Source organism: Hirsutella rhossiliensis (genome assembly GCF_020360975.1).
Source record: "Hirsutella rhossiliensis strain HR02 chromosome Unknown scaffold00019, whole genome shotgun sequence".
NCBI classification, from domain to species: Eukaryota; Fungi; Ascomycota; class Sordariomycetes; order Hypocreales; family Ophiocordycipitaceae; genus Hirsutella; species Hirsutella rhossiliensis.
Window position 1 is genome coordinate 209344 of NW_025408685.1, and position 27960 is coordinate 237303.

The following is a 27960-nucleotide window of genomic DNA, read 5'->3' on the forward strand; positions in this document are numbered from 1 at the left end:
GCCATGACGCTGTTTGGTTCATTGCAAAATCATGGCTTCGCAAGCTGCACGGGACGCTGTCAGTAACAACGTCCGATCTTCCCAAATGGATACTGGCCTCTTTTGTGTTCTACGAGCGTGAAATTTTCCGATCTATGACGCGCATGGCTATCCTGTGCAGCAGTGAAGTCATAGCTGCGGGGGATCTCCCTATATACCCCCAAATCATCGGTATGTTAAGGCTCCAGTGTCATCAAGTCTTGTTTTTAACAATATTGATAGCTGCGATGGAAACAAAGAGGCAGGAACTATTCGACAAACTCATGTCATACATTCAATCAATCATAGATGATCTAAGCCGTGGCAAATCCCCCTTTATTCAGACCCAATGCACTGAAAAGGGCAGCTCATGCAGCTCAATTTTACTAGGCTCTCTAATACAACAGTTGTTTTCTTCTGGCCTCTACCCCAAGCCACCAAGGCCTTTCAAAGGACTTAACCTTCATTCGACGCTACAGGCTGTTCGAAAATTTCATTCCCCGGCTATATTCGTGCCACAACCCAGCTCGGGCACTACAGACCTATTCTGGAGACGAGAAAGGCGAAATTACTACTCATCGGTCTCTTCCAGCCAGGCAGAGCCAGACACCCTTATCAAGCACGTTTGCTCCTTGAACGGGCTACTAAAGACAAAGGTGGAAGCGGTGGAAGCAGAACTTGGAGGTCTTGACCTTAAAGATTACACCAGTTAGAGACCAATATAATCCCCCTCAGGGACGGACATCTTACGAATCTATCGAATCGAACGCCAAGACTTGGCGTTCGAATCGAACAGGGCCTTTGCAGATTCGCATCGAATCGAACATGGCACCAGCAGATTCGCATCGAATCGAATGCGTGAAAATTGTTGCCCCTTTGATTCGACCTCGAATCGAACGTGGTCCCAGTAGATTCGCATCGAATCGAACGCGTGTTCCGTAGATTCGATACCTATCGAATGCCAAGGTTCGATCGAATTCGATACGAATTCGATCGAACGTAGGACTTAGCAGAAATTGGGGTACCAAACGTGCGTTGCACCGACATGTCTTTGTCACCATCACGAGGACTCCTACATCCCTCGACTCAAGTGCCAAGGGGTGCAAAGACATCATGGCTGCAGCAGATGAGACATCAAAAGCACGGTCAATTGCTGTCTTTACAAGCTGATTAAGTGTCACTCCGCCCCTTCAGCGACGCAAGAGCACAGTGATCTTGTTGGACTGGACTGGACTGGATTTCGAGGTCGGATCCAGTCCAGTCCAATGCAGAGCCCTGGAGACTCCAGAACCGCCAATGCAGAGCGCTGGGGACTCCAGAACCGCCAATGCAAATCCAGTTCTCAAAGTGGATCAGTTTAAAGTGGTCGAGAATTCGTATTTTCTTGAAGTCATCGCGTATTACCACGGAGTCAGTCCTTGTTCAGTGTGTTGACTTGATATGAGACATGGACCAAGACATGTTTAGGCAGCAGTTACAAGTGGTGAGTCACTGGATAGTGGCACGGACGTGCCACTATGTATATATGTATGTTGAGAGCTGTCAGACAGAATTGAATAGAAGTAAGTTCAATCGCAACAGGTTATGCACCCGGTTGCTTTTATTATGCTTCAACTGCACGATTGAACTCGGCATATGAGAACACTTTTCGTCAAGAATCGACGGTTGACAGCAAAGACCCGGCACTATGGGCAAGAAAGACTACAAAGGAACCATCCTTGATGGAAGAGACTCCTTTGACAGCTGGAAGATGGATCTTGAAGATAACTTGTTGAGTGACGATCTTATGAGCTGCGTCACCGGTAAGGCAACAGCGGAATCGTCAGATTTATCAACGCCAGGAGAGAATGCTGCGGACATTAAAAATGTCTCTCTTGCGAGAATGAAAATACGACAGAGTATTGACCAGATCCACAAGAACTCAGTCAACCATCTCACCGATCCACGAGCAATTTATCAATCCTCGTTAAGCGATATGCGACATCGAACAAAGCGCGCCTTCGACAGCTGATCCGAATGCTATACGACGTTAGTACGCAGACGAATAGAACTGTGCAGGAGAAGGTCGACGACCTAAAGCGACTTCGAGCTCAGATTAATAGCCAAGACAAGGACATTGTTATCCATGAACAGCTATTGATTTGCTTCTTGCAAATGAGCATGGACGACGCTTTTAACACTACGGTCGAGATCTTGAACGCCTCGACAGAGACGTTGACAATGGAAAAGGTGCAGAGCTCTCTGGAAAGCAAAGAGTTGGAACTCGTCGATACTACAATCAAGGGGGAAACCGCACAATTCGCGGGTCGTGGCCGCAGTGCATGGAACAAAGGGAACAACAGGTCCAAAGCACAGGATGGTGGCGATGATAGCAAGGAGGAATATCTGAAGAAGGCAGGGGGGTGCTGGTCTTGTGGCGGTATGCATTTCAAGCATGATTGTGCAATTTGGCACCAAACCAAAGCAGGGAAGACCTGGCTAGCCTCTGAAAAAGCGAAGGCGAGAGAGGCCATGGATAGCAAAGGAAAGGCAAACGCGGTCAGGATCCTTGAAGACAGTGGTAGTCAGGGTGGCGATCAATTCCACCTCCACCTCCACGTCTTCAATAATATTGAAGTGGAAGTCACGTGTTTCAATTCAATCAATTCAATATCACCTGCACATTGAGAGCTTCAATCCACGCCTCCGCCTCGAACGTTGACCACGCGTTGAAGCATGTATGTATGTATGTGTATTTTCCGTCCAGCGGCCGTGAGGCCGCTCAGGTCCCGGTGGGGCACAGGACGTGCTGAGCTAGTAGGCTGTCTACAGTCTCCTCTCGCAAACGTAAACAACCACCATCCAGCATTTCATCGGCTCTGAGGCGCTCCGTGTTGAACCTGGTGCCCGTCAGCGGGTCGTGCAGGCGCGGCGGTGAGATCGCCATTCAGTTTTGGTCTCCAAGGGACCGTTGTCGGAGACTGCAGAGCGCAGCCTCAGTTGGCCCGGCCGGGCAAAGGGTGTTGCAGCACCCTCTGCCTGGCCGAATCCGGGGGGGGGGATTTGAACAAAGGAAAGAGGTGAGGGAAAGGTGTGATGCAGCCGCCTAGTGGCGAGGGCAAGCCCATTCAAAGAAGGAGGACGCCTTCGCCAGCTTGACGAACCTGTCGAAGTCTCTGCCTATTGCGCGATTGACTGCTGCAGTAGGTGAGGGCGTCAGCCTCATCCGATGCCGCGGCTCGATCTTTCGGCAATAAAAGACATGGTTTGGCTCTTTTCGTCGGCCACATGAGCACGTCAGTCGCGCATCGTCGTGGTTGAACCTCTCGTGGTAGTCGGCAAAGTCCCCGTGACGGGTTCTGGCTGCAAGCAGGTGGTGGAGAAGCGGTCGGGGGAGTTTGAGCTCCAGGGGGCAGCCGGTCGTCGGCTTAAGGTGCAGTGGCTTGTACTGTTCGGGTGCGGAGGCTTCCCACCAGGCTTTAAATGCACTTTTAGGCTGCTGCCTAGCAGCCCTGCGCAGATATGCCAGTGTCGGGACAGCGCCTGCGGGCTCGGGTTGAGAGGTTCCTGCTTTCGCTAAGGCATCGGCCTGCTCGTTGCCTGGGATGCTGGTGTGGCCGGGGATCCAGCGGACCTCCGTGGCACCGTGTGCTGTGGCCAGGGCCTGGAACTCGAGGAAGACATCCTGGGAGGAGTCTGCCGGCATGCCTCTGAGGCATGTTGCCGCCGCGATGTTGTCGAGACAAACGACTACCCTCTGCGATCGTGGAGGCTTAGGGCAGCGCGCAGGCCCTCGAGCGCGCCTTTCGCTTCCGCATCAAAAACCTCAGCGGGCCCAAGTCGGCCGCAGCCACTTAGGACGGTTTGCCCATCCAGATGGATGGCATAGCCATAACCGACCGCTGCATCCGAGGAGAGCGATCCGTCTGAGTAGACGACCAGAGTGTGTGGTGGCACTGACCGGAGCCAAATGCGGAAATCCGCTGCTGACTGGTCTTTCGGGGCGGTTTGCAGAGGCAGCGCCTGATCGTCGCCGAAGCGGCGAGGGAGGAGATTGGCCGCCTGCTGCAAGGCAGCAGCTGGTCACTGCGTCGAAGTCGGGTCCGGAAGCCTTCTCGCGGCACCTGGTACTTCAGTTTGATCGACCTGTGGATGACAGGGGCTTGGGCCGGACTGTACGTTTCGCAAGCGGATGGGCTTCATCGAGAGACTTGAGGCGGGCCGCGAAGCGCATGCGACGCCCTCGAGCAGTTGTATCACCGGTGGAATGCCGCTCTCGATGGAGGGCATTGATCGGCGTCGTCCTCCAAACAGGCAGGATGGCTCGGATGGATGTGTGAAGCGACTTGTTCATCTTTCGGATGAGTTGCTGTATCCCGGATGGTCCTTCTTTGCTGGCTGGGTCCATCGCGGGCTGGTTAATCCGGGGTACCATGCCTCGGTGCCGTGGAGCAGCACCGGTTCGATACATGCTCTACGGCTCTGCGAACGGCACCGGGAAGAGGACCATGTTTGGTGTTTGCCAGACTTTTCAAGTGATAGGCCACGACCTGTGCCTTGGCTGTCCACTTTTCCACGTGTGTCTTGAACGACAGGGTGCTGTCGAGCCAGATGCCTAGCCATCGCAGTGCTCGGTCAGGGCGCTTCTCTGAGTCGCCGTGAAATATAGGCGGGCAACTTTAGGTTTGCTTCGACAGAAATGCATGACTTCAGTCTTCTTGGGGTCGAAGGCGATGCCGTTGGCGGCGCCCCAGGCCACAAGTTCGTTTACATAGCGCGACGCTCTCTCGGCTGTCTTCTCAGGGAGTTACCTATGCATAGGATACCCGTGTCGTCTGCGTAGCCGAAGCGCCCTTCGGCTTCCCTAGGCGGTAAATTGGTTCCGTGTACAACAGAAAAAGGATGGGCGAGACTGGTGATCCCTGGGGGAGGCCGCATTGGAGAGGCGAGCTGGGCGTGGTAGTGTCCTGGTATCTGACGCGCGCCGAGCGGTCATGCATGAAAGAACCAGCCCATCGAGCGAGATGTTCTGGCCACCCCTGCTCACGGAGGCGAAGGATCAGCCTGTTGCGGAGGACAGTGTCGAAGGCTCCTGGATGTCCATAGTCACCAACGTGGCAACTTGTCCGCGGGCAAACGCCTCTTCAATGTCATGCAGCAGAGCGGCAACAAGGTCAACGGCAGATCTCTTCGGAGAGCGCCAGCTTGTTGTGAATGGAGGACTCGTAGTGGACGGAGGCCCATGCCAGGCGGCGTGCGATGAGCCGCTCGAGACCTTTGCCTAGGCAGGACAGTAGGGAGATGGGTCGCCAGGCACGAGGGGTCGAGAGGTTCCTTCGGCCTGGTTTTGTTATCATGACTACTTCGGCCTCTCTGAACGGCTTCGGGTGATGGCCGATGGTGAGGCAGCCTTCGTACAGCCGCTGGACGTGGCTTCCGATAATATGCCATACCGCCTTGAGCATTTGTACCGTGATGCTGTCGGGGCCGGGAGACGTGTTTCCTGTCCGTAGGTTGCGTCGCGCACTTCCTCAAGTGGCGCCTGTTGCGTGAAGGAAAGTGTTTCCGTTGTGTCGACGGGGAACAACGGTTTTGGGATTTCGTCTCCCGCCGTGCGCCGCTCGTGTGTTGTCCGCCGTAGGGCATTGGCTTTGTCAAGCTGCGTCTCGTAAACTACATCGCCTACTTGTAGGGCGGAGGCTGAAAGCGCCCGGTGATCTCAGCCATCGGACCGCTTTGAATATGGAGGCGCTGTCAGTGAAGCTGTCGATCAGATTGCGCCAGTAATGTCTTTTGGCTCGCCGCACGACTTTCTGGAAGTCTCTCTTGCAAGCTGGACTTCCCGATTGAAGCCGAGAGGGTAGACTCTCCTAATCGCGCGGTATTCCGCCGCGGCGAGGGCGCATTCTTCTGTCCACCAGGGCGCGCTGCGTGCCCCTTGCGGACGGGCGACCGGCGGCCTTGGCTGCCAGTTGGAGAAGTTCCACGAGCGCCAACGCCAGGGAATCAAGCTCTTGGGGAGACGAGGCCGCGGCCGGGATAGCTGTTGCTCCGGAATCGACCATTTCGGCGAAACGAGCGAGCTCGTCGTCAGAGGTGAGGCGGACCTTTCCTAGCGGCACCGAGGCCGGAGCCAGGTCAGCGAGTGTCACGCTGAGCGTGAAGTGGTCAGAGCTGGTGGCCAGGTGTTCCTCCACGACAGCTTCGGATAGTGGTATGTTGGAGAAGGCGAGGTCTATTGTGTTGCCATGTGGGTTCGTTGGCACATCGGCAGGGTTGAGCAAGCTAAGGCCGTTCTCAGAGGCCCAAAAGGCGATGTCGTCACCTCGGCCATCGAGCCGGCCGGTTTGCCAGCTACTGTGTTTGGCGTTGAAGTCGCCTGCTACTAGGCACCTTCCTGGTGTGGTCCACTGGAGGAGCATCTCCAGTGCTTCATCGTAGTGCGGTTGTCGATAGAAGTTTACTACTGTTATGTTGTTGATGGTGAGCCAGAGAATGTCGCGGGTCGCCACAGGCCTCCTCTGATCTGTCATCAGGCAGGGACTCCGCCGGACATAGGTCATTACTCGAGGTCGGGTGCTGTTGTCGTCCCAGCTGTCGACTGGGAGAAGGTATCGTAGGCTGGGTGGGTTTTGTAAGACATCGGCCGTCCTTGGCTTCCGTCCACGGCTCCTGGAGGAGCACTATGTCGTATCGTTCAGAGTCGGCGAGGGCAAGGGCGCAGTCATGTGCTGGCGAGATCTTGCCTACGTTAGCTTGGAAGACTCGCAGGGTCTTCTTGTCGCTTTGGTTCACGCGGGGATGTCTCGTCATGGAGATAGTGCAATGGGGCTGATGCGTCGCTTCTTTGAAGGGGAAGCTGGTCTAGATTCGTTGCCCTCGCTCTGAGGCTGAGGTGTCGTGGTTACCATAATGAATGGCGGAGACATGGTCCTGGTCGAGCTTAGGACTGAGGTTTCGCTCCTGCCCCGTGACCTGTCATCTGGGTGCTCGGCTTCCTGGTCGTCGGGCTGAGCAGTGCTCGGAGCTATGGAATTGAGAATCTCGGAGGAGTCTCGTTCTAGCTGTTCGGGTTGGTCTATGCGCTCGAACTGTTGCTTCCGCTGAGCAAATAGTTGGGTGCCCATCTGTCGGACGAGGGTTTCTCCTCCTTCGTCAGGCGGCGAATGACGCCGTGATCGCTTGGGGCGTGCAGGGCATTTCGAGAAATCTGCGGAATGGGGTCCGAGGCAGTTTGCGCACTGCTCGAGGGCTACGCAGGTTTCACCGTCATGGCCGTTCCTTCCGCAACGCTTGCAGGACGGTTGTCGGTCACAGCTGTGTCGAGCGTGGAAATCCCAGCATTTGTTGCACTGGCTGGGCATGCTGGATCTGACGATGTGTCGGGCAAGTCGGCTGGAGCCAAAAAGTCTCCAAGGTCTCTGGGTAGGCTCGAGGAAGGACACAATAAGCGTCTTACTCGGAAGGTCGCTTGAATCGTGCCGGCTGGGACGGATGCTGATGGGTGTGAGCCCGGTCTGGCAGGCGATTTCGTCTTTGACGGCCGCCTCGTAGTTGACTTCATTGCCCTGCAAGTCCGTAAGTCTTCGGGGGCAGTTGGGCACGACGTACGTGTACCATTTGTGACTAATCTCCACCGAGGTCGCGTCTAGGTCCTCGGACCATTCCGACTGTCGCTGGACGATGAGGTCCCTGATGGTAGCGTCCGTTGTTCGGATGGCCCATCCGGAGTTTACCTTGAAAGCTGCCGGGACCCGGTGCAAGTCGATGCCGACTTTGGCGGCGATGTGGGTCCGAATTGCGTAGCTGCTGTGGTCTCGCGCCGGCGCTTCGGCATCGAGCCGCACGAAAACACGGAGGTCTTCTTTGGTGGGGCGGGGATTGGTCGTCCCTGGAGACGGGAGATTGGTTGTTGTGGTCGTTGCTGTTGCGGGGCTGCGGCGGCCGTGGGAGTGGCCCCGAGGGCTGGCTTGCAGGGCGACCGGCGGCGACGCTGCTGTAGGTCGGGGCGGGTGCGGAATTGAGGTCGGAGAGCGCCTGCTTCCAAAAGTCGAGGAAGCTGTTGGAAAATTGTTCCGCAAAGCTGTGTTCAAGGCCGGACGTGTATTGTTTCGCAGTCTGTTCGAACGATTCACAAAAGGCTCGGAACACTGTCATTTTGGCGTTGTAGGCATTTGTTTGTTCAACTGCGAGCTTGTTGGCAGCTTCAACGATCGAGACCGGCTGGAGGTTAACGGACTCGGCCGAGCCAGGCCGGTTCGGGGTGGATTCACGCTGCGCTCCTTCCGTAGCGGCGGCATTGGAGAGTCTGATAAGGGCGAGGACGGCGTCGCCGCCGGTCGCCGAAACGCGGATGTGAGACCAATGGGACGGCTCGCAATGGGGGAACTGTGTCGAAGCTGAGATGCACGGGCTAATCGCGCGAGGTTGGGCGGGGTATGGACACCCAGATCAAAGGGATCTGGGCTGGCATGCGAGCTCGTGGCAGATGCCATGGCTGCTGCCGAAGCCAGCGCAAAGCGCGGCTGGAATGATTAACGTGCAGTTGTTAGGCGAGTTGGTGGGAAATTGCGCTACTTTCTTAACAATTGCATGCCAAGAAAGTAAGAAAACAGGGGAAGGTGACCACGCGTTGAAGCCGTTGAAGCAGGAGGTGATCTAGGGTAGCATCTACACTTAGGTACCTAATCGAGTCGCGTCTGACGCGCGTGATTCGCGTGATCACCCTCAAGGTTAGCCTTAGTTACCGTATTGAGTGTTGTAGTACTTCCATTCCATACTGTTTTCAGATGTAACGAATGTATAAGTACCTGGGCGATTGAACGCGTTTGGGCTGAAGTTCCCGAGTCGCGTCGCAGAGAAACCTTCCCAAACGAATGCATCCCCTTCCTGCGGCCAAATGGAAACCGACGTTCCTACTAAGCCCCAGCGTGCTTCAGACGGAGGCTCATCCAGCAAGTCGTTTGTTAACATGGATGCTTTGCAAGACGAATGGAGCATCTTCCCATGGAACCATTTTCCAGGTTATACGATTTCCGAGCGTGCTGGCAGGCAGACTTCGTGGGTCTGGCAGCATGGTTTCGACATTCAACCTAGCGATTCTCCCACGAAAAGAAAATGGGTTTGCAAGCCCTGCCTCAAGAAGCCGAAGCAAAAAACATCAGACTTCTCTGCCGCTGGCACTCAGAACATCGAGAATCATCTGTTCAAAGAGCACAGGCTTGTCGATCTGTCCGGGAAGAGGGGCGCCCGCTCTTGGGAAAGGAACCAGGACAAGACCCCGTCAAAGAATATTGTGGAGATGTTGAACCTCAATGCTTCAGACCCCAAAGAGCAAGGTATCGCGAACGCCCTCATCCAGCGCTTCGATAAGGACCATTTTCAGAGACTTCTTCTCGAGTGGGTGGTCGACGCCAACGTCTCCTTTCGCCAGCCCGAGCACTGTCGCCTCCGACATATTTTCGAATACCTGAATCCATCGGTCGCAGTGACGAATGCCCACATCTCGCACGATACCGTTCGAAAGCGAATTGTTGACCTTTATACCCGATACAAGACGTGCGTAATCGACAATCTAAAGAGCACCCGGGCCAAATTCACATTGCGTTCGACGGCTGGCGTTCCAGGAATCGGCACGCTTTATACGGGATTATATGTTTTACATCGACAAGGATGGAGTTCCATCAAAGCTTGTCCTAGGCATGCCGGAGCTGAAGATCTCACACTCGGGAGAAAACATTGCAGCCCAGATCCTCGAGATCCTAGAGAGCTATGAGATCCTCGACAAGGTGGGCTATATTACACTGGACAACGCTGGCAATATGGATACGGCGACAGAGGAGATTGCAGAGGCACTGGGCTTTGATCCGAAGAAGCGGAGGGTGCGATGCTTCGGCCACGTGCTCAACTTGGTGGTCAAGGCGCTATTATTTGGACACAAGGCCGACGCGTTTGAGGCAGAGATTAACGGGGAGCCTGTTCTTGACGCGGTCCAGCATGAAATCTGGCGAAAGAAAGGCCCAGTCGGAAAGCTCCACAACCTAGTAAATTGGATCCATCAGTCCGATAAGCTGACGTACCGGCTTCGTGCGCTTCAGGAAGAGTCCTTTTCACAGTCGGACGACCCCAAGGTTCGAGCGAAGAACCCTGTGGACGTTGTCCTTGATAACCTTACTCGTTGGCTTTCGACTCTTTATATGATACGGCGCGGCCTTGAGTTGCGGCCTTTCTTGGAAGACCTGACTGAGAAGGTCACGCTTGAGTTCAGGAAAAATGCCGCAATGGGATGAGAAGGGCAAAAGAGATGCCTTTGTCTCTCCGCGAGGAGAGTCTTCTCAGCGATAAAGACTGGAAGGTCATTGGGTTGATGGATAGGGTGCTTGTTGACTTCGAAGAAGCACTCCGAATGCTAGAAGGTGACGCCCAGAGCCGAGTTCGAAAAGGAGGCCGCATTGAAGCATACGGAAATATGTGGACGTTGCCTCAACCTACGAATTCCTGATGGACAGACTAGAGGAGTGGAAAGCAGTAGCGGAGAAGTTCCCGATCCAGAGCACCTCAAGGCTAACATTAATCTGGGCTGGGATAAGTTGAACGACTACTATACGAAGCTTGACGAGACGCCAGCATACTATGCTTCTGCTATTTTAAATCCGGTTTCGCGTTGGGGTTATTTCGAGAATACATGGACTGACAAAGCACAGCTCCCCTGGCTACAGGAGGCAAAAGGAATGGTGAGAAACCTGTGGGAGGAGGAGTACAAATCGCTGCCGATCCTCCGATGCCTGACGAAGAGCGTCCGTACAAGCGACTGAAGGCAATGAGCGCGCTTGAGAGACACCGAGCCCAGAGGACTTCGTCGCTGCCCAACGAATCTTCCTCTTTGGAAAGTTCACTGAATCCGGACCATGATGAATATGACCGCTGGCTGTCGAGTGCTGACGCTGAGAATGATCCTCTCGTCACCAACCCATTTCAGTATTGGTGGCAGAGGCGGAAAGACTACCCACGGTTGTCGCGGATGGCTCTCGACTTGCTCTCGATCCTCCCATGTCCGCAGAGTGCGAGCGTCTCTTTAGTACCACTGGGCAAATGGTGTCACCGCTACGGACTCGATTGGAAGCCAGCACGATAGGGATTACGCAAACGTTACGGTCGTGGGTACGGAATGGCCTAATCGACGCCGTGGATACGTTGGTTGACGTGTCAGGGAGAATGCGAATAGCATTATATGGAGTCTAGGGATGATACTGGACATGCTGCCGGCTAGGGCCCTCGGCGACCCCATGGGCCGTACGTGGTTCAACGTCTTCAATTCAACTCCATCGCCCCCATCTGAAGGCAGGTGGTTCAACTCAACGGGACCAATGATGAATAAGCTGTCAACGCAACTCAATAATGAGGCCAAATTGATGGAATTGAATTGATCGCCACCCTGGTGGTAGTGAATCTGAGAGATCTACCTACTTGCTTCCGAACACAAAGGAAACAGCCCCTCCACAATGGTATCTCGACAGCTGTGCTTCCGTCCATATCACCCCAAGGGAAGACCAATTTATCTCAAAGTTGTCCCCTACAAAGACAAGTGTTGAGATTGCAGACGGCTCCGAGGTTCGTTCAAGAGGGAAAGGAGATGTGAGGATCTTTACGTCTCACAGAAAGGAAGAGCAAGGTCGACAATAGTACGTGGGTGCACTACATCCCGGAGGCGACGAGCAGCCTGCTATCAGTCGGTGAACTGGAAGACAGGGAGCATGTATTGTCGTGGACTCTCCGGGGAAGACAGTCACGGTGACAAGAAATCAGGAGGAGGTGCTGTTTGGCCACAGACATAAAAAGGTGTGGCGCTTGAGCCAGACAAGAGGGCACCGAGCCCATACAATCCAAGAAAAGGATGGCGATAACGGGGTAGCGCTGAAGTCAATCCTGAAGAGGCCTGAAAGACTACTACATGCTAGGCTGGGACACCCTGGAAAGCATATGGAGGGCAAACTGAACGCCGTAATGGATGATCTCGGAGACAACTCATTCTGCCCGTCATTCTGCTCAAGCTGCACCGAGGCCAAAATGACAAGAAAGGTCTCAAGGAGCCAATGTCTGCGGTGACAGAAAAGCTAGAGAGAGTCCATATAGATCTTTGGGGCCAGTTGAGCTATCACTTCAAGGAATGAAGTACATGCTGACAATCACCGATCAGGCTACCGGGCGAGTTTGGGTTTATTTCTCTAGAGACAAAACGAGAATTACCGACAAGATCAAAGCCTGGGTAGTTGTTGCAGAGGCAGAGTGTCGCGAGTACGGAAAAGGCGAAAAGGTCAAGGCGATGCGCTTTGATCGCGGAAAGGAGTTTCTAAACGAGGCAATGAGGGTATTTTGCACGGGGAGAGCTATTCGGATCGAACCAACAGTGGGCTACCACCCGGAGGGGAATAGTATCTCTGAGAGGAGCATGAGAACCATATCAGAGAGGGGGTCTGCTATGCGTCACGAAATGGATCTCCCTGCAGCATACTGGGAGTTTTCGAACGCAACAGCGGCCTATCTGAGAAATAGGGGAGTTGTCAAGGGAATGGCTAAAAGCCCATGGGAGTTATGGCGTGGAGAGAAGCCAAGATCAGGGCACTTGAGAGTGTTCGGATGTCCTGCCTGGGTATTTATTCCCAAAGAAAAGAGAACAAAGCTTCTGAAAAGAGCATGCCAAGGAGTTTTTGTTGGATACAAAGAGGAGACAGATAAAATCTATCTAGTCTGGAACCCAGCTGATAAGAAGGTCCACGAGGTTCGATTCGTGGAATTCGATGAGAGCAAGTATATGGACAATGAAATCAGCCAAGAATCACAATCGCAGTATGACGATGAGAAGGAAGAGAAAAGGGAGCAAGGGGGAGCTCACTGATGATGACTCTGATGCCGAAGATTCGGTCAGGGGATAGGACCATGGACCAGGAAGCTACAGAAGCTGGGGAGGATGCCGGAGAAGCAGCGGACGGGAACCCGACCGGCCAAGACACTGCAGATTCGGAGGAAGAGCTCCAAGGAGACACAATCATTGTCAATACAGGGGAGGCGGATATAACCTCTCCTGAAAGGAGTCTGCCGAAAACAAGATCCCAGATTCGACGAGAGACCGTGGCACTCAAAAGAGCAGAGAAGCAGCGAGCAGAGCTGGAACGGCGGCAAAGAGAAGAACAGCGCATGGCAGAACGTCTGAAGAAGCGAGGGGAGAGTGGCAGGAAGGAAAGAGCCATGGTATCAAGGACGCTTCTCCAGCCTAATACAGACCTGTACGACTTCGACCCGAAAAAGCTTACCTTCCGACAGGCGATGGAAGGCAGTGAGAAGGATCAATGGGTAGGAGCTATAGATGAGGAAGTTCAGAATCTCATTCGACGACAGACATTCTCGGAGGAAATCAACGAAGTTGACGTGCACGGAGAAGAAGTAGTTGATGCCAAGCTTGTGTTTGATCGCAAGAAAGACAAAGAAGGAAGATACTACGGTATAAAGCACGTCTAGTCGCGAGAGGGTCACACAGAAACACGGGATCAATTACGAGGAAACCTTCGCACCCACGATCCGGCTCGATGCGATGAGGATCATTCTAGCTTTAGCGGCGAAGAAAGGCTGGAAGGTATACCAGATGGATGCTGTGGCTGCGTTCCTTGCAGCAGACCTAAAGGAAAGGATCTTCATGAAAGTGCCAACTGAGCTCCAGCAATATTTCGGGAAATACGTTCAGATCCTGAAGAGTTTGTACGGATTGAAGCAAGCTGCAAGGATGTGGTATTTGCTAATATCAGAATATCTCAAGGAGATTGGTTTCTCACCGATGACAGTGGACCCGACAATATTCAGACATACAGAGTCGGAGGTAATCATCGGCGTGCACGTGGATGACTTTATGATTACAGGGGGGGGAACGAGGATGCCATTGAACGGGTCAAGGAAAAGCTGAAGGGAAGATTTGAGATGAAAGACCTCGGAGAAGCAGAGAACATTCTCGGAATTCGGATTCAAAGGCACAAAGGAAAGCTGATGATTGATCAATCACAATTTGCGAAGGAAATCGTGGCAGAATTTCTCTACGACGACTCAATGAAGCACGCAACCCCCATGGAACCTGGAGCTATACGGAAGCTCGCTGAGGAACCGGGACGGCCTCTGAACCATGACGAATGGTTGAAATACGTGGAATTGCTCGGAAAGCTGATTTGGCTATGCAATACGAGGTTCGACATTATATTCGCAGTTAACAGAATGGCATCTTTCACGGTAGAGGCATGCTGGAACCACTGGAAGGCTTTGCTACGAATATTGGGTTATGTCGGCAGGACTATTCACCACGGTATCACATATGGCGGAAATAATGAGCACGCACAAGGAGTCGAAGGCAGCGATATCGACTATTACTCCATTGACCACAACATCGAAGGGCACGTCGGCTCTGCAGGCCTGCAAGATGGAGAAGCGTTCTCTGACACCGACTACGCTACTGATCCAAGGGACCGGAAGAGTATCCTGGGGTTCGTCTTTATGGTCTACGGAGGCGCCGTCATGACGTATAGCAAGAAGATGAAATCAGTGGCAAGATCTACGACAGAAGCAGAGTATGTTGGGATGGGGGAGGCCACAAAAGCTGCCCTCTGGGGACGTCGACTACTTGCAGAACTGGAAGGAAAGGGGGAGCAAACAGTGCCACTACTGCTTGGAGATAATAAGGAGCTGTACAGCTGACCCGAGGAGTATCGAACACGTCGAAAATCAAGCATGTTGATATAGCATTTCATCACGTCGTTGATGAGGTCAAGGAAGGGAGAATCCAAGTCTACTGGGTTCCAGGGGAGAATATGCTAGCAGATGGGATGACCAAGCCTCTGCCTAGGGAGGCTTTCGAGAGGAACAGGAGGAGGATTGGAATTGGACCCATACGCTATGAATAGCGTTGCAGTTGAAGTCTGACAGCTCTAGGGGAGTGTTGACTTGATATGAGACATGGACCAAGACATGTTTAGGCAGCAGTTACAAGTGGTGAGTCACTGGATAGTGGCACGGACGTGCCACTATGTATATATGTATGTTGAGAGCTGTCAGACAGAATTGAATAGAAGTAAGTTCAATCGCAACACAGTGCCATGCACCAATAACCCGGATTATCTACCACACGCCCTCCTGGGGCTGTGCAGTAGCCTTATTATCATCGAGGAACTCGTCGTTCATTTTGGTTTCGGATTCATCCCCAGCTTGGTAAGTCTCCGCAAATCAGACTCCCCTTCTAGTTTCCCGATTTTGGTATCCTCAAAAGTATTCCGCACAGGTGGGCCGTACCAGGACCGGAGGCACTCGCTAGCTTCGATGATGTCTATCTTAAGTCTCGATCGCCGGTCGGAACTCGGAAAGCAGTATCTTGGCGCTGCTGAATAGCCGCTCACATTCATCCGACATTGGTGGAACAGCTAGAACGTCTAGTGCCATGCGTGCTAGATCGGGCTGCGTATGGTAGCGATCGTTCCAATACTTGATAACGTCAAAGGTTTCGTCCTCACCAAGCCGGATAACATCTGTCTCAAGGAACTGATCGAGAAGGTCGATGGCAGGCAAGTCGGTTGACACGACCTCGTGACGAAGCTTCAGCCGTTTATGGCTCTTGACAGCCGCAAAAGCCTTCTCCTTCCTAATCGGAACAGACGACGCTGGAGCGGAAGAAGCGGAGACCGAAGCCATTTTTCTGGAATGCCTGCCCCGATACTCGTCTAGCCAGAGCTCTCTAACAAGCTTCGTAACATCTGGAATCCATGCCCGTTTTTGTTCGTCTGCCCAAGTCTCGTTGTACCACTGGCATTTGAGCGTCGGATTCAGCGAAATGGCGGTATAATATGCCGGTGTTTCGTCCACCTTATTGAAGTACTGCTCGGCTTTACGCCAAGAAGCTTCTGCTGAAGCGGCAAGAAATGCAAAGTCGTCGGATTCAGCAGCAGCAGCAGTAGCAGCTCCACGACCGGTTTTCCTTCGAACAGCCGCCCTGTGGAGTTCCTCGAATTTAATCTTGGCCTGCTGGATCTCATTTAGCAGCCAGTCAAGCGTCTGAAAGTGGTCTGCTAGCGTTGACTGCCTGCCTTCCGTCGATAGGGTTCCGTCATAGAATGTCTCCAGCTGATCATGAAGGTGTGCAAGCTCGTGACAAGGAAGAACCTTTCGTTCCTCAAGGCATTCCTGTCGATGGCATCACCTGGGTTTATGTCACTTACTGCGGGGGCCGACATTTAGCTTGCAGGCTCGTCTAAAGACTGTTTTTGGCTAGTGAAGGAGGAAAGTAAAATAAAAATAAAAACCAGGTGAATAGTCCCGTAAGTAGAGTATCGGCCCAATGCTGGGTGTCGGGAAAGAATGGGGGTTGGCAAAAGGAAGAAAAAACGAGGAAATGGACAAAACTTGTTAGATCTCTGGCAAGGGAAGTATTTGGGGAAAGAACGAGTAAGATAGCTACAGCAGCTTCACGCCTTCTTTGCCTGGCTGCGTGCTGGTCATGGCGTAGCCGTTGCAGTCTTCCCAGGGGCTTGGACAAAGGACAGTCGGATTTGCATTTTACGGGTCACATTTGCCCCGTGTTGGTGGGAAATAGAACACTCGCCCCTGAGTAAACGTGATGAGTCGGTTGGTTAGCCGGACCGAGTCTTGGGAGCCGCTCGCTTTAGAGCCCTGCCTGTTTGCCAATATTTCATAACTGTCATATCCAACCAGTATTGCAGAACATCAGTACCTCGGCAGCCGCGGACGCAGGTCTCACAGAGGCTACCTTCTTCTTCCGAGGTGGATGCCGACGTGGGCAGCCCTTCCCTTGTCACGAGGCTTCCTTCCTGCGAGCTTCGCCACCCCAGCACTTCCCATGCCAGGACGAGGGAAGAGAAATCAACAGGCAGAATCCTGCGTCACGCTCACCCCTGACCCCACTGCAGGGGAGCTAAGGGCCAGTCTGCATGCATGGTTCGGAAGAGGCGGTCCGCCCAGTCACCCTAGACTCTAGAGATTCGTCCCGGTGCCTATTTGGAAGTTGGCTGCTGGTGGATTTGGGATGTGATCGACGCGTAGATGCAGAAGCTGGAGGTGTCCTGGTCAGGGATACACGGACTATTTGATGCAAGGGATGGTTGAAGACTTAGGCTGACTGGTAGACGTCCCCCCTAAAGGGTGGCTCACAGGCATCAGCCAAGCAACAGCGGACCACAACCCCGAAACAAGAGGAAGGTGCATGAGCCAACCCGGCTGAAAGCTGGCACGAAGTGGCCAAGGTCACATTGCGGAGGACTGGCGGGATAATTTGCTGGAGCTTGCATCAGGGGTTACAGACAAGCTCGACCCGGGAAGCCCATTCGCCCTGGGTGGAGAAGATGTTGTTCATCCCGCCGCCCGCCGACACCGTCCCCCTCTTGGCCATCGCCTGGGCCTTCTGGGCTATCCTGGCCGGGATCATCATGCCGGTCGCGCCCTGCTGCGGCGGGCCGTGGTAGTCCACGACGGCGACGCTGAAGGCGTTGTGGATCTTGATGCTGAGGCCGTACGACGACTTGTCCGGGGTCGGCTTCCCGTCGATCATCTTGGCGTTGCAGGTGACCGAGACCGCGATGGTCCCCAGGCACATGGCCGACTTGCCGTTCAACATCATCATGACGTCGTTCAGGGCGTTGGTGCTCTGGATGCGCCCGTCGTCGTTCATGTAGGAGAAGGTGGCGCTGAACGACGAGACGCCCCAGGAGGCGTTCATCCAGTAGTACCCGGTCGTGGCCGTGACCTGGGACAGGCACCCGTCGAACTTCTTCCCCAGGGTGTTGAACAGAGGCCCGAAGGCGTAGGCGGGCAAGCCGATCCTGGCGAAGTGGAACCCAATCCTCCTGCCGCTGGTGTTGCCGACCCTGCTCTTCTGCATCATCACGTTCTGGGCCACCCCCTCGACGATGATCCCCTCCGAGGTCCACTGGTTGACCAACCACTCGCCGCTCATGTCGGCCACGACCACGTCCGCGTAGTAGCGCGGGGAGCCGGTGGTGTCGTACTTCTCCGGTCCGATGCCGATGCAGTACCTGGTCGGGTCCAGGCTCGAGAGGTAGGCGTTCTCGGTGGGGACGATGGTCCCGCTCTCGTCGCGCCCGACGAACTTCATGTCCGGGTCCATGACGCTGCGTCTGGTGTTGTTCACCGGCTGCACCGGGAGGATCACCATCTTCGCGCTGGCGATGGCGTCCAGCTGCTCCCTGGTCCAGTCGGGCTCCCTCTGCTCCGCGCCGATGTTCCTCCCGGTGATCATCAGCGAGTTGGTCTCGGTCTTCATGGCCCCGAGCGTGTGCGTGCCCGTGGTCTTCCACTCGGACGCCTTGGTGGAGTCGAACAGCTCCACCTTGTTCATCGCCTCCGTGAGCGCCTTCTCCCTCGAGGCCTCGGCCCTCTTTCTCATGGCCTCCCTCCTGGCCTTCTTGCCCGTCTCCTCGCCGGTGGTCTGGTCCCCGCCGATGGTCGGCTGGCCGGTGGTGGTCTCGCCCTTGTCCTCGGTCTCCTCCGGGGTGGCGCTGATCTCCTTGTTGACGGTGGTGTCCACGGGCTGGTCCTGGACCTCGCTCGTGGTGCTGGTCTTCCCCTTGGTGGAGGTCTTCTTGTCGCTGCTGGCCATGGTGATGGTGGTGACGATGGTCTTGTTGATGATCCTGATCCTCTGTCGAGTGCGTCCTCCACATCGTAGCAGCCACTCCTGAACCTGATCACCCCGGTGAGCACGAGCATCACCAGCAGCCCGCGGATGGTCTTGTGCCTGGTTTTGGTCTAGATGATCCTCACCACCGCCTTGAGGCTCTCCAAGTCGACAATCTCCTTGCCCCAGTTCCTGGCCACGTAGTCGCGCCCGGCGTGGCTCAGCTCGAACTTGATGACCCTGATCCCCACTATGAACCCCATCCCGTGCTCCGGCTCGCACACCAACCTGGACGACCTCGCGGCGAAGGCCCCGACCAGCCTCTCCATCGACACCCCGGCCCTGGTCGCCATCAGGGCCGTTGCTGACCTGCACTCTGATGGTGAAGATGATGGATCGATGATCATCCCCGCCGTGATGTGGTTGACGCTCTTCTTGAACTCCGTCTCCAGGGCGATCTCGAGCGAGACCGGGGGCCTCTCGTAGCAGTTGGACACCGACAAGGCCAAGCCGATGAACTGCAGCCTGATTCTGTTGGTGATGGCCTCCTTGGGGAACGGCTTGAGCTTCCCCAGCCTCTTGTCCATCCGGTAGATGATGACCCTCCTCCCGATGCTGTTGTTGATCGACCCCAGCTTGGAGAACCCCAGCTTGTTGCTGATGCCGATGATGGTCTGGGAGAGGTAGGCGGAGACCCCCTTGGACTGGACCGGGGCGTTGGACGTCCACCTCTTGATGTTGTTGTGGTTCATGTCCTCCTCGATGTCGCACTCGTCGCAGATGATGAGCCTCTTCTCGGCCAACTCCATCACCGTCTCCGCGTCGGGCCACCTGGACCCCTTGCCGATCAGGTCCGTGACCGTCCATTTGGCGCCGGTGCCGAAGATCCTGCTGACGTTCATCGCCAAGACGCTCTTGCCCTCCTCGCCAGTGGGCCCCCAGAAGATGATGACCGAGGGGCTCTCGACCGGGTCCGTCAGGGCCTTCCCCATCCTCCACAGGAAGTCGAGCTTCTGGTCGTCTCTGAGCGGGAGTAGGATGGCGTTGAGCATCTCGCTCTCGAGGTCGGGCACCTCCCTGGCCGGGCACTCGAACGGGAACGCCATGATGATGGGCGCGGTCACGAACATGTACATCCTCCTGTGCTCGGGCCCCCTCTCGTTCTCGATCACCGTCTCGTGGGGCTCGTACTTCACTATCGGGCCGTCGTCCGTGTAGTCGATGTCGAACTTCAGCCTGTACGTGCCTATGCACACACTCTTCTTGATGGGGGCGATTGGGAAGGCCACTCTGGTCAGCAGCGGGTAGAACCTCTTGAGCGCCGTCACGTAGTTCACCGGGGCGTTGATGCCGACGACGTCCGACAACTCCTGCGCGGCCGTGGGCGACTCCATCTGCCACCACGAGGCCATGTTCCTGCAGTAGATGTAGTAGGTGATGTCCCGCACGACCACGGACCTGCGCTCGACCGCCCACATGACCATGGACTTGTCCTGCTCCGACAGCTCGTTGTAGGCCGGGCCCGAGCAGGGGAAGTCGTCGAAGAACCACATGTTGCCCCCGTGGCTGTGCATCACCAGGCCGCCGTTCTCCGACCTGGTCTCGGCCTCCTCCTCGGCCCTCGCTATGGTGGTGGTCATCTCCGTCTCCACCGCTGTCCTGGTGCTGGTCGACCCCGACATGCCTGAGCTGCTGTCGCCGGTCATGGTGATGTTCGTGCTCGTGTGATGGTGGAACCGGTTCCCCACCTACTCAGGCTGATCTAGCCGTCGATGTACTCGATCATCAACCCGACCACGATCAGGGTCGCCAGCGGACTGAGCCGATGGACCTGGACCAGTTGGCGAGGGTGTTCGGCACCCCCTTCGTGTCGACGGGCGACTACCCGCTCAGCGACCTGGACATCTACCTGGTCAGGACTAAGACCACCATCACCAACCTGGACGAGCTCATGGACCTGGGGTGGGTCATCATCTCGAGCTGGATCGAGGACGAGAGCATCAGCAAGTCGTGGGACAACATCATCACCGACGTGTCGTTCAGGTTGGCGAAGGGCAACTCGAGGGTGATCTTGGTCACAGATGTACCGATGGCCTTGGGCAGGGAGGTGGTGGTCAACCTGGACGCGGACGACCCCGGGGCCTCGCCGGAGATCATCACCAACATGAGGCAGTCGATCCAGAAGCTGAGGGCGGTCTCCATCTCGGGCTACAGCCCCCTCGCGCCCAGGGGGTTGGGGATGACCACCGTCAAGGAGGTGCCCAAGCTGTCGATCATGGGCCTGGACATAGAGGTGAGCACCCACAAGCGCAGGGGTGGGATGCCGCTCCCCCACGATCCCATCATCAGCATCGTCGTCTCGAACGGGGGCTGGTACGACAAGGAGTTCAAGGACAAGTGCTACTGCCTGTACGCCTTCGGGGTCTGCAGGGAGATCAAGTGGCCGGACGGGCGCAACGCCTGGGTCGCCAAGGTGTCCGGGAACGAGGAGGCCGTGAGGGAGACGTACAAGATCATCAACATGCTCTGCCCCGACTTCGTCAACGTCCACAACGGGTTCAACTTCGACTTGAGGTGCTTGGCGGCGTCGAGTGCCCTGGACCCCATGATCGGCCCGACCTTCTCCGAGAGGCGGTTGGGCAACGTCGGCCTCGGCATCTTCTGGAGGTTGGACAACGGCACCATGATCGTGGACTCGATGTACACCGCGGGCACCGAGCCGACCAGCAACTGGCCCTCGCTCTCCCTGGCGAAGATGTCGGAGAGGTTCGACCTGCCCCCGAAGATGGACAGCGGCACCATGTCGATCAAGGTGTCGGACACCGTCGACGTGACGGACATCGTCGAGTACAACGCCAGGGACGCGGACCTGCACGTGTGGTTGCCCAAGAACATGCTGATGTGCGAGAGGCTGTGCACCCTCGCCGGCGTGGCCAGGAGCACGATGTGGGACGCGATCGCCAACAACACCGCGGTGATGATGTTCTGCCTCCAGCAGTCCGAGGCCCTGAAGAGGGGGATGATCCTCGACTTGGGCAGGAACACCTCCGTGACCGACGACGCGAAGTACGAGGGCGGCTTCGTCGTGACCCCGGCCCCGGGCTGCTACGAGGGGGTGGCCATGTTGGACGGCAACTCCCTGTACGGGTCGGTGATGAAGCACTTGCAGATCTACGTCGACAGGTGCGTGTCGGCGCCCACCATCGAGGCCCTCCGCAAGAAGACGGCGGTCCACCTGCCTGAGAATGTGGATGAGGTTGAGACCGAGAAGGTGGTGTGGAACAAGGAGGTGATAGTCATGAGGACCAAGCGCACCTACATCTCGGTCTTGCAGGGCGAGGAGACCCTCCTGGGCGAGATGATCGGCATGCTCATCCAGATGAGGACCAGCGCGAAGAAGGAGGCGTCGAGGTACCCGACCGACACCATCGAGTGGCGCAGGTGGACGGTCCTGGGCCAGTGCTACAAGCTGTTGTTGGTCAGCGTCTACGGGGCGACCGGGGGCAAGCACAGCATCCTGTCGTCGAGGGTGTGCGCGGAGGCCATCACCTGCGCGGCCAGGTACTACGTCAAGAACATGATCTCGGTCTCGGAGAGCAGCGGCTGCACCGTCGTGTACGGGGACACCGACTCCATCTTCCCCTGGGTCGGGGGCAAGACCAGGGACGAGTGCGACGTCGCCGGCATGAGGCTGAAGGAGTTGGTCGACAAGAGCCTCATCGGGACGCCGTTCGAGAACGTGAAGGCCGACATGAAGGGCAACTACAAGCACATGCTGATCACCACCAGGAAGAAGTACTCGACCGTGGACTGGGACGGCCTGGTGGAGACCAAGGGCATGACCCCCGTGAAGAGGGACACCCTCCCGATCGCCAAGTACGTCACCAAGAACGTGCTGGCCATGATCAACAACACCAACCCATTCGAGACCAAGAAGAGGAATGTGACCGAGTTCCTCGGCAAGGTGATGACCACCATCAACAGCGACAAGTTGCCGGCCAACCTCCAGATGCTCGAGACCAAGATCAACTGCCAGCCCCACTACAAGTACCTAATAGCAGCAGGAACAGCACTAATAGCAGCAGGAACGGCACTAGCTGTGGCCGAACGAATGTTAGCGGAAGGTTGGGAGGTAGCTGCGTCGGCTGCGGTAGGCGAGAAATCAGCGTATTGGGGTTCTCGAGGAAGGGTGAATGGCTGCGCGTTATCTTCAAAGAGAAGATGGTGAATCGAAAAGTCCGTATGAGATCGAAGCTCTTTTATCCATTGATCCCAATCTTGGGGCTCCGAAAGAATTGTTCGTCGTGATGCTAGGTTCTTCGACATCTTCGCTGACTGTACCGGTATAATTTGAGAAGCAACAAAGATGAAGAAAGGCTGGTTGCAATCTGCACACCGGAAGTTACAGAAACTCTGTTTCTCCCGGGCTCATAACTCTCACGAAGAGAGGATGCAAGTGGGCATTGATTGTGTAACAATGGGTATGATTTGTTGTATTCCGTTGTGTCTGTCCCTCTTGCAATGCCCTCTTCTAGGCTCCCTATTTATATCCCTTGGTTCCCTATTGATATCCCCTTTTCAGTTGTATAGGTACAATATCTAGGAGGCTGGGCTCCTTTCCCCAGCCCCCCCCTTTGCATACTGACTTTCCCTAGTCGCCGAGGGCTCTTTCAGCTTCCCCCGTATATGCAGTCTCTCTACAGGCTGTGTGGCTGCCTAATGCGGTCTCCTAATAGTCTTCTGCAGCCTCAGAACTCTCTGCAGGCTGCCTTTCTGTCTAGCCCGTCGGGGCCCTTAGCTGTATACCCCTTATGGTCACCCCGAGCTCAAGATCTCAGACGTGCTTCGCGACATTATTACCCATCGCTTTATCTAATATAAATACTATACTCCCATGAAATACTTTTTATTTTAACTAAGCAATTCTCCTTCTTTTATAGGTTTAAATTCTCTCCCCCTCCTACTAGCTAAAAAATATTCCTACTTTTCTTCTATATTTGATGGTAGGCACCTATGTGCCTACAGATACGCATGCGCACAAGCTGTAGGCTGAGTCACAGTCACGACAGGTAGGGTAACCGGTGATGACTTCAATTGTAACTAACTAGGGAAGAGGAAGCTATTCACAAGAAACGGAATGTGCACCCGGTAATGGCGGCATGCAGCCGGGGCTGCGTGCCCTGATCGCGGGGTAGGGTGTCACGTGGGAGTCGTGCATGAACCGTGATGGTATTGCTACCGATGCACGGCAGTCTTTTCTTTTCGTGATGGAATCCGAAGGCTGCCGTGCCTGCCCTTCATTCCGGTCTCAATGAAGGGAGGCTCGTCATCATGGAGTCGTTTGTCGTTAGGTGGTGTCTGCGGTCACGGGTCGTTGTACATATCCTTCCACTCGAATCGTCAGCCTGTTCGTCTCAATCAACCGTTCCAAAGCACGGTTGGGTGCTGCTTTGGTCATCGCATCAGCCGGGTTGTCATCCCCATTGATCCAACGGATCTCTGCCATCTCGCGCTGCTCGTAGGACTGCCTTAGCGCCATGATATCAATCATGAGTCGCTTCTCTTCGTGGTCCCGAGCTTTACGAGGCATTCGTATAGCGAGTATGAGTCGGTGCAGACAATGAGGGGAGTCGGGGGTAGGTCCAGCTGCTTGACAATAGCCTGCAGGGTGGTCGCGATGACAATGGCCATATCGAAACCTTGGACCATGCCGTAGATCTCCGAGGCTAGCACGCTCCGGGTCACTCGCTTGCTCTTCGTAGATGACCAGTGCAGGACATTGCCTCTGATCGTGAAATCAGCAGGGCTCTGTTCCTCGTTGGCGAGCACAATAACAAAGCCCAGTTGTGAGCTTAGGTCTTTGTTGTTCGCGAACGAACCGTCCGTGAATACCATTAGCTTCGCAGTCGAAAAGGCCAAGGGAACATAGCGGAGTCCTCGTTGCAGGTTGTCGGTCTGCCATTGTATCCGCTTGTTCAGGGTCTTGTAGTCCGGGGCTTCCGGCTGCTGCACTTGTGCTGCGACTGAGTAGTCGAACGTGGCCTCGGGCTGGCAGATTGATGCGATATATGCTCCGCGCGCGCGCTGTTGGGCGTATTGCTGCGCGCGATCCGTGGAGGAGAGAAAGATGGTGGCTAACTTCTGGCCTTGGCCCTTCTGCTGGATGATAAGGTCGTCTTTTCGGCTAGAAGTGTGCAACCATTAAACTCGAGGGGAGTCGCGGCCGATAGCTGGCTCCTTGGTTTCGAGCGGAGCTTAGCCTTCTGGATCTCTCTTCTGCGGCCGCGAACTCAGGGGAGGCGAGGAGGAGGGTGTCATCCGTCTGCATAGCGACCATGCCGAAGCCGGCGGCTTGATCATTGGAGATCAACAAGCAGGGGTCAAAGGTGGAATGTGTCATACCGAGGCGCTCACGATGATGCCTATAATATGTCACGAACCAATGGAGACCTGACTCTGCTATGCCATACAGGGAAGGATGACATGGATGATGGTGTCTGGGGATAGCGGGCACTAATTCCGCTGGGAGGCGTGCGAGTATCGTACGATTCAGGGGTTTTGACTGAATATATGCTTGTGTGATATCACGCAGGAAGACGGAGGCTTCACCTGCGAGGAGGGGCAATTGAGAGGAGTAGCCGCTGTGCTGCCCGTTGCACGGTCGGCGACTGGGTAAGGATATTCTCTTTATCACGATCGTTATAGCCTTGAATGACGAGACGGGATTTCGTAGGCCTTGTGGTTGGTCCGAGTCCTTTAACTTCGCGGACCATGCGTGCTTTAAAGAGTCTTTGGCCTTTGTGGGCCACGGGGTCGAAACGAATGAACTCAAACACACCCTGTGCGATTAGGTTGTTAATCTCTTGGGTATCGGACTGTTCAAAGGGGCACCTGGTGTGGTGATGTGCCTTCGCGGCGCAATTGAACAGCGTGATCATAGTGATTAACTTCCTTCTTTGACAGGTTGGCTACGCCGGTCTTGGGCTTGTTCTTGGAGCCTTTGGGGCGTCCTCGTCGGCGTTGTTCAGGTAGGAGCACAGGGGCAGGGGCATCATCTTGATCGGGGTTAGGGGGTGCATTGGGGTCGACTCGTCGGGGACGGCTGCGAGTCGTCGTGGGGTTGTGATGAGGGGCCTGAGGATCACGGTGGTATTTCTTGACCGCTGTGATCCTGAAGTTGCGGGGCCATTGACATGATTGATTGTTATTTCGTGGCCGTTATTGCCGATAACGATCCACGGGCCGGTCCAGCCGTCAGCCTCTCCACACGAGGACCTCGCTCTGCAGGGGAAGCTCTGCAGCGCGCTCTACATTTGGTCCATTCCTCGTGTTGAGGGCATCTCTAACCTGACGGGCAGCGGCAGCACGGTGCAGAGCTGCCATGGCTTTCCGAATAGCCTCTGCGCGCTTGATCATAGGGGGAGAGGGCGGTGAATCGTGGTTGATTCGTGGGTATGCGCCGAAGACGAGGAGGGTAGGGACAAGGCCATCCGGGCCGGCTGTGTCATTGACTGCCTTTACAGCCATTTGGAGGAGGGCATCTGGGCTTCGACTCACCCAACTCTGCTTGGAGGATATCGTAGGCGCGGCGGAGGGGGCCGTGTGCCTTTTCTACCTTTCCAATCGAGTTGTGGGCTTCGATAGGTACCTGCCTGCAAGTGATACCCATCAGCGATGCCTCTTTTTGGAACTCCTCTGCTGCAAAGTTAGTGCCGGCATCGTGGCGCATAAAGTCCGGGGGGCCTTGGTAGGTGTCTATCCACAGCATCCGTAGCGTTTCCCAGGTGTCTCGGGCGGTCATCGAGGGAGGAACCTGGCGCCTTGGAACGCTGTGGCTTCGTCGATCACGTGTAGCACAGGCTTTCCGCCTATTTGGACTACATCCGCGGTTATCTCGAAATTGAACTCGCGGTCGTCTCTAAGGGTAAACCTGAAGCGTTGGGGGGAGGTGCCGTTGATTTGACAGTGGTGGCACATCCTCGTGATCTCACGGATTGACTGCTCATCAATATCATCATGCCCGGCACACCTAAGCAGTCGGTGGAGTCTAGCTGTGGCCGGGTGACCGAATCGTCGGTGAAGTCGTCGCAATTCGCGTTCGGTCAGGAATACTCGCAGTCTCTTCTTTACCTAGATGGAACCATGCGTGGCCCCATTTACGTACTGCGGGAACGCGAATGTCATCGCGGACGACTTCGTTGGTCTGATTGTTGAAAAAGCCTCAGCCGGTCCATATCGGCTAGGGAGAGGAGGAACGGGTCTTAGTGGGAAGAACGTGGAAATCAACGGGCCCGAATGCCGTGCGAATCGCGGTCGCACCGACAGACACAATCCGGGGTCCATCTCCAAAGGAGATGCCTGTCTGGCCTGCGCGGGTGGTATCGAGGGTAGCGCAGTGGTCTTCGCGCTGCCAGGCATGGAATTGGTCTAGGCCAGCGGTTGACACGTCGGAAGCACCTGTGTCGAGCATGATGCCCTGATAACGCGTTGTGTAACGGTCATCGACAAGGAATTGTTGTGCCGGGGCCTTTGAGGAGCGCTATAGGCATCTTCCTTAGTCAGACGGTGTAGAACAGCGTAATCTGCGAGGAATGATTGCGTGAAGAACAGCGAGCCAATCGCTGGGTCTTCATCGTCAATTTCATCAGCAGTATCATAGTCAGGGACAGGGGTCTCGTCAAGTTCATGACCTTCGAATTCGGCGAGGAACATGGCGAAGTCCGGGGTCGTGTCGGAGGCATTGTGGGCATTAAGGAAATACATCCGTGATTGTTTCCGTTCTTCTATGGTATGCTTGGTAGACCAACAGCCAGCTTTGCCGCAGATGAAGCACACCTTCTTTCTCTGCGGCTGTCGTTTGGGGTTCGCGCTGTTATTGTTGCGGAAGGGGGGTCTATTCTGTTGATACTTGCGGTCGGTATACCATTGGGTGCTACCGTTGTCCGTGATCGCAAGTTCAATAGAGGCGCGGAGGTCGGCAAAGAGTTGTTCGCAATGGGCGGGGCTTTGTACAAGGCTTGCTTGAGCTCAGGCGTTCCACGGCAAGCGCGGATGACTGCGTTGCGGAGGTTGCTTTCGCCAGCTATTTCCGGCCCAATCGCTCGTTGACACAATTGGAGCTTGTCAAGCATTATATCAAGCACAGCGTGGAGGTCCTTGTCACTGTGCTTGCTACGGACACTGTTGAAGGTGATAGTTGACCAGTCCGTATGGTAATGCTCCAGATTCACGTTGGTATCGAAATGTTGCTTAAGTTGTCGGTAAGCGGCGGCGAACGTGAGGTCTGG

At 55.2% G+C, this 27960-nt stretch overlaps 8 protein-coding genes across 8 annotated transcripts; 3 read left to right on the forward strand and 5 right to left on the reverse strand.

The window, feature by feature from the left end:
• Positions 1–1705: 1705 nt before the first annotated feature.
• Positions 1706–2537, forward strand: HRG_11157 (gag-polypeptide of LTR copia-type domain-containing protein; the record flags this gene model as incomplete). Its single annotated transcript, XM_044869627.1, has 3 exons — positions 1706–1820; positions 1937–2420; positions 2513–2537. 3 exons carry the CDS (start codon positions 1706–1708, stop codon positions 2535–2537), a joined length of 624 nt encoding a protein of 207 aa, XP_044715180.1.
• Positions 2538–5867: 3330 nt separating this feature from the next.
• HRG_11158 (endonuclease-reverse transcriptase domain-containing protein) lies at positions 5868–6560 on the reverse strand (the record flags this gene model as incomplete). Its single annotated transcript, XM_044869628.1, has 1 exon — positions 5868–6560. One exon carries the CDS (start codon positions 6558–6560, stop codon positions 5868–5870), a length of 693 nt encoding a protein of 230 aa, XP_044715181.1.
• A 246-nt stretch (positions 6561–6806) lies between these two features.
• HRG_11159 (Ribonuclease H-like protein) lies at positions 6807–8154 on the reverse strand (the record flags this gene model as incomplete). Its single annotated transcript, XM_044869629.1, has 3 exons — positions 6807–7249; positions 7457–7888; positions 7980–8154. 3 exons carry the CDS (start codon positions 8152–8154, stop codon positions 6807–6809), a joined length of 1050 nt encoding a protein of 349 aa, XP_044715182.1.
• Positions 8155–8896: 742 nt separating this feature from the next.
• Positions 8897–10286, forward strand: HRG_11160 (restless-like transposase; the record flags this gene model as incomplete). Its single annotated transcript, XM_044869630.1, has 3 exons — positions 8897–9118; positions 9185–9602; positions 9697–10286. 3 exons carry the CDS (start codon positions 8897–8899, stop codon positions 10284–10286), a joined length of 1230 nt encoding a protein of 409 aa, XP_044715183.1.
• A 5074-nt stretch (positions 10287–15360) lies between these two features.
• Positions 15361–16256, reverse strand: HRG_11161 (uncharacterized protein; the record flags this gene model as incomplete). Its single annotated transcript, XM_044869631.1, has 3 exons — positions 15361–15667; positions 15743–16047; positions 16242–16256. 3 exons carry the CDS (start codon positions 16254–16256, stop codon positions 15361–15363), a joined length of 627 nt encoding a protein of 208 aa, XP_044715184.1.
• A 1070-nt stretch (positions 16257–17326) lies between these two features.
• Positions 17327–19260, reverse strand: HRG_11162 (uncharacterized protein; the record flags this gene model as incomplete). Its single annotated transcript, XM_044869632.1, has 2 exons — positions 17327–18739; positions 18820–19260. The coding sequence occupies 2 exons, from the start codon at positions 19258–19260 to the stop codon at positions 17327–17329; spliced, it is 1854 nt and encodes a 617-aa protein (XP_044715185.1).
• A 1238-nt stretch (positions 19261–20498) lies between these two features.
• Positions 20499–23027, forward strand: HRG_11163 (DNA polymerase family B domain-containing protein; the record flags this gene model as incomplete). Its single annotated transcript, XM_044869633.1, has 4 exons — positions 20499–20716; positions 20777–20966; positions 21057–22786; positions 22988–23027. The coding sequence occupies 4 exons, from the start codon at positions 20499–20501 to the stop codon at positions 23025–23027; spliced, it is 2178 nt and encodes a 725-aa protein (XP_044715186.1).
• Positions 23028–24220: 1193 nt separating this feature from the next.
• On the reverse strand, positions 24221–27143 carry HRG_11164 (transposase; the record flags this gene model as incomplete). Its single annotated transcript, XM_044869634.1, has 12 exons — positions 24221–24772; positions 24820–24910; positions 24964–25024; positions 25088–25129; positions 25512–25548; positions 25601–25807; positions 25855–25968; positions 26021–26184; positions 26231–26325; positions 26487–26724; positions 26804–26893; positions 26993–27143. The coding sequence occupies 12 exons, from the start codon at positions 27141–27143 to the stop codon at positions 24221–24223; spliced, it is 1842 nt and encodes a 613-aa protein (XP_044715187.1).
• Positions 27144–27960: the final 817 nt, after the last annotated feature.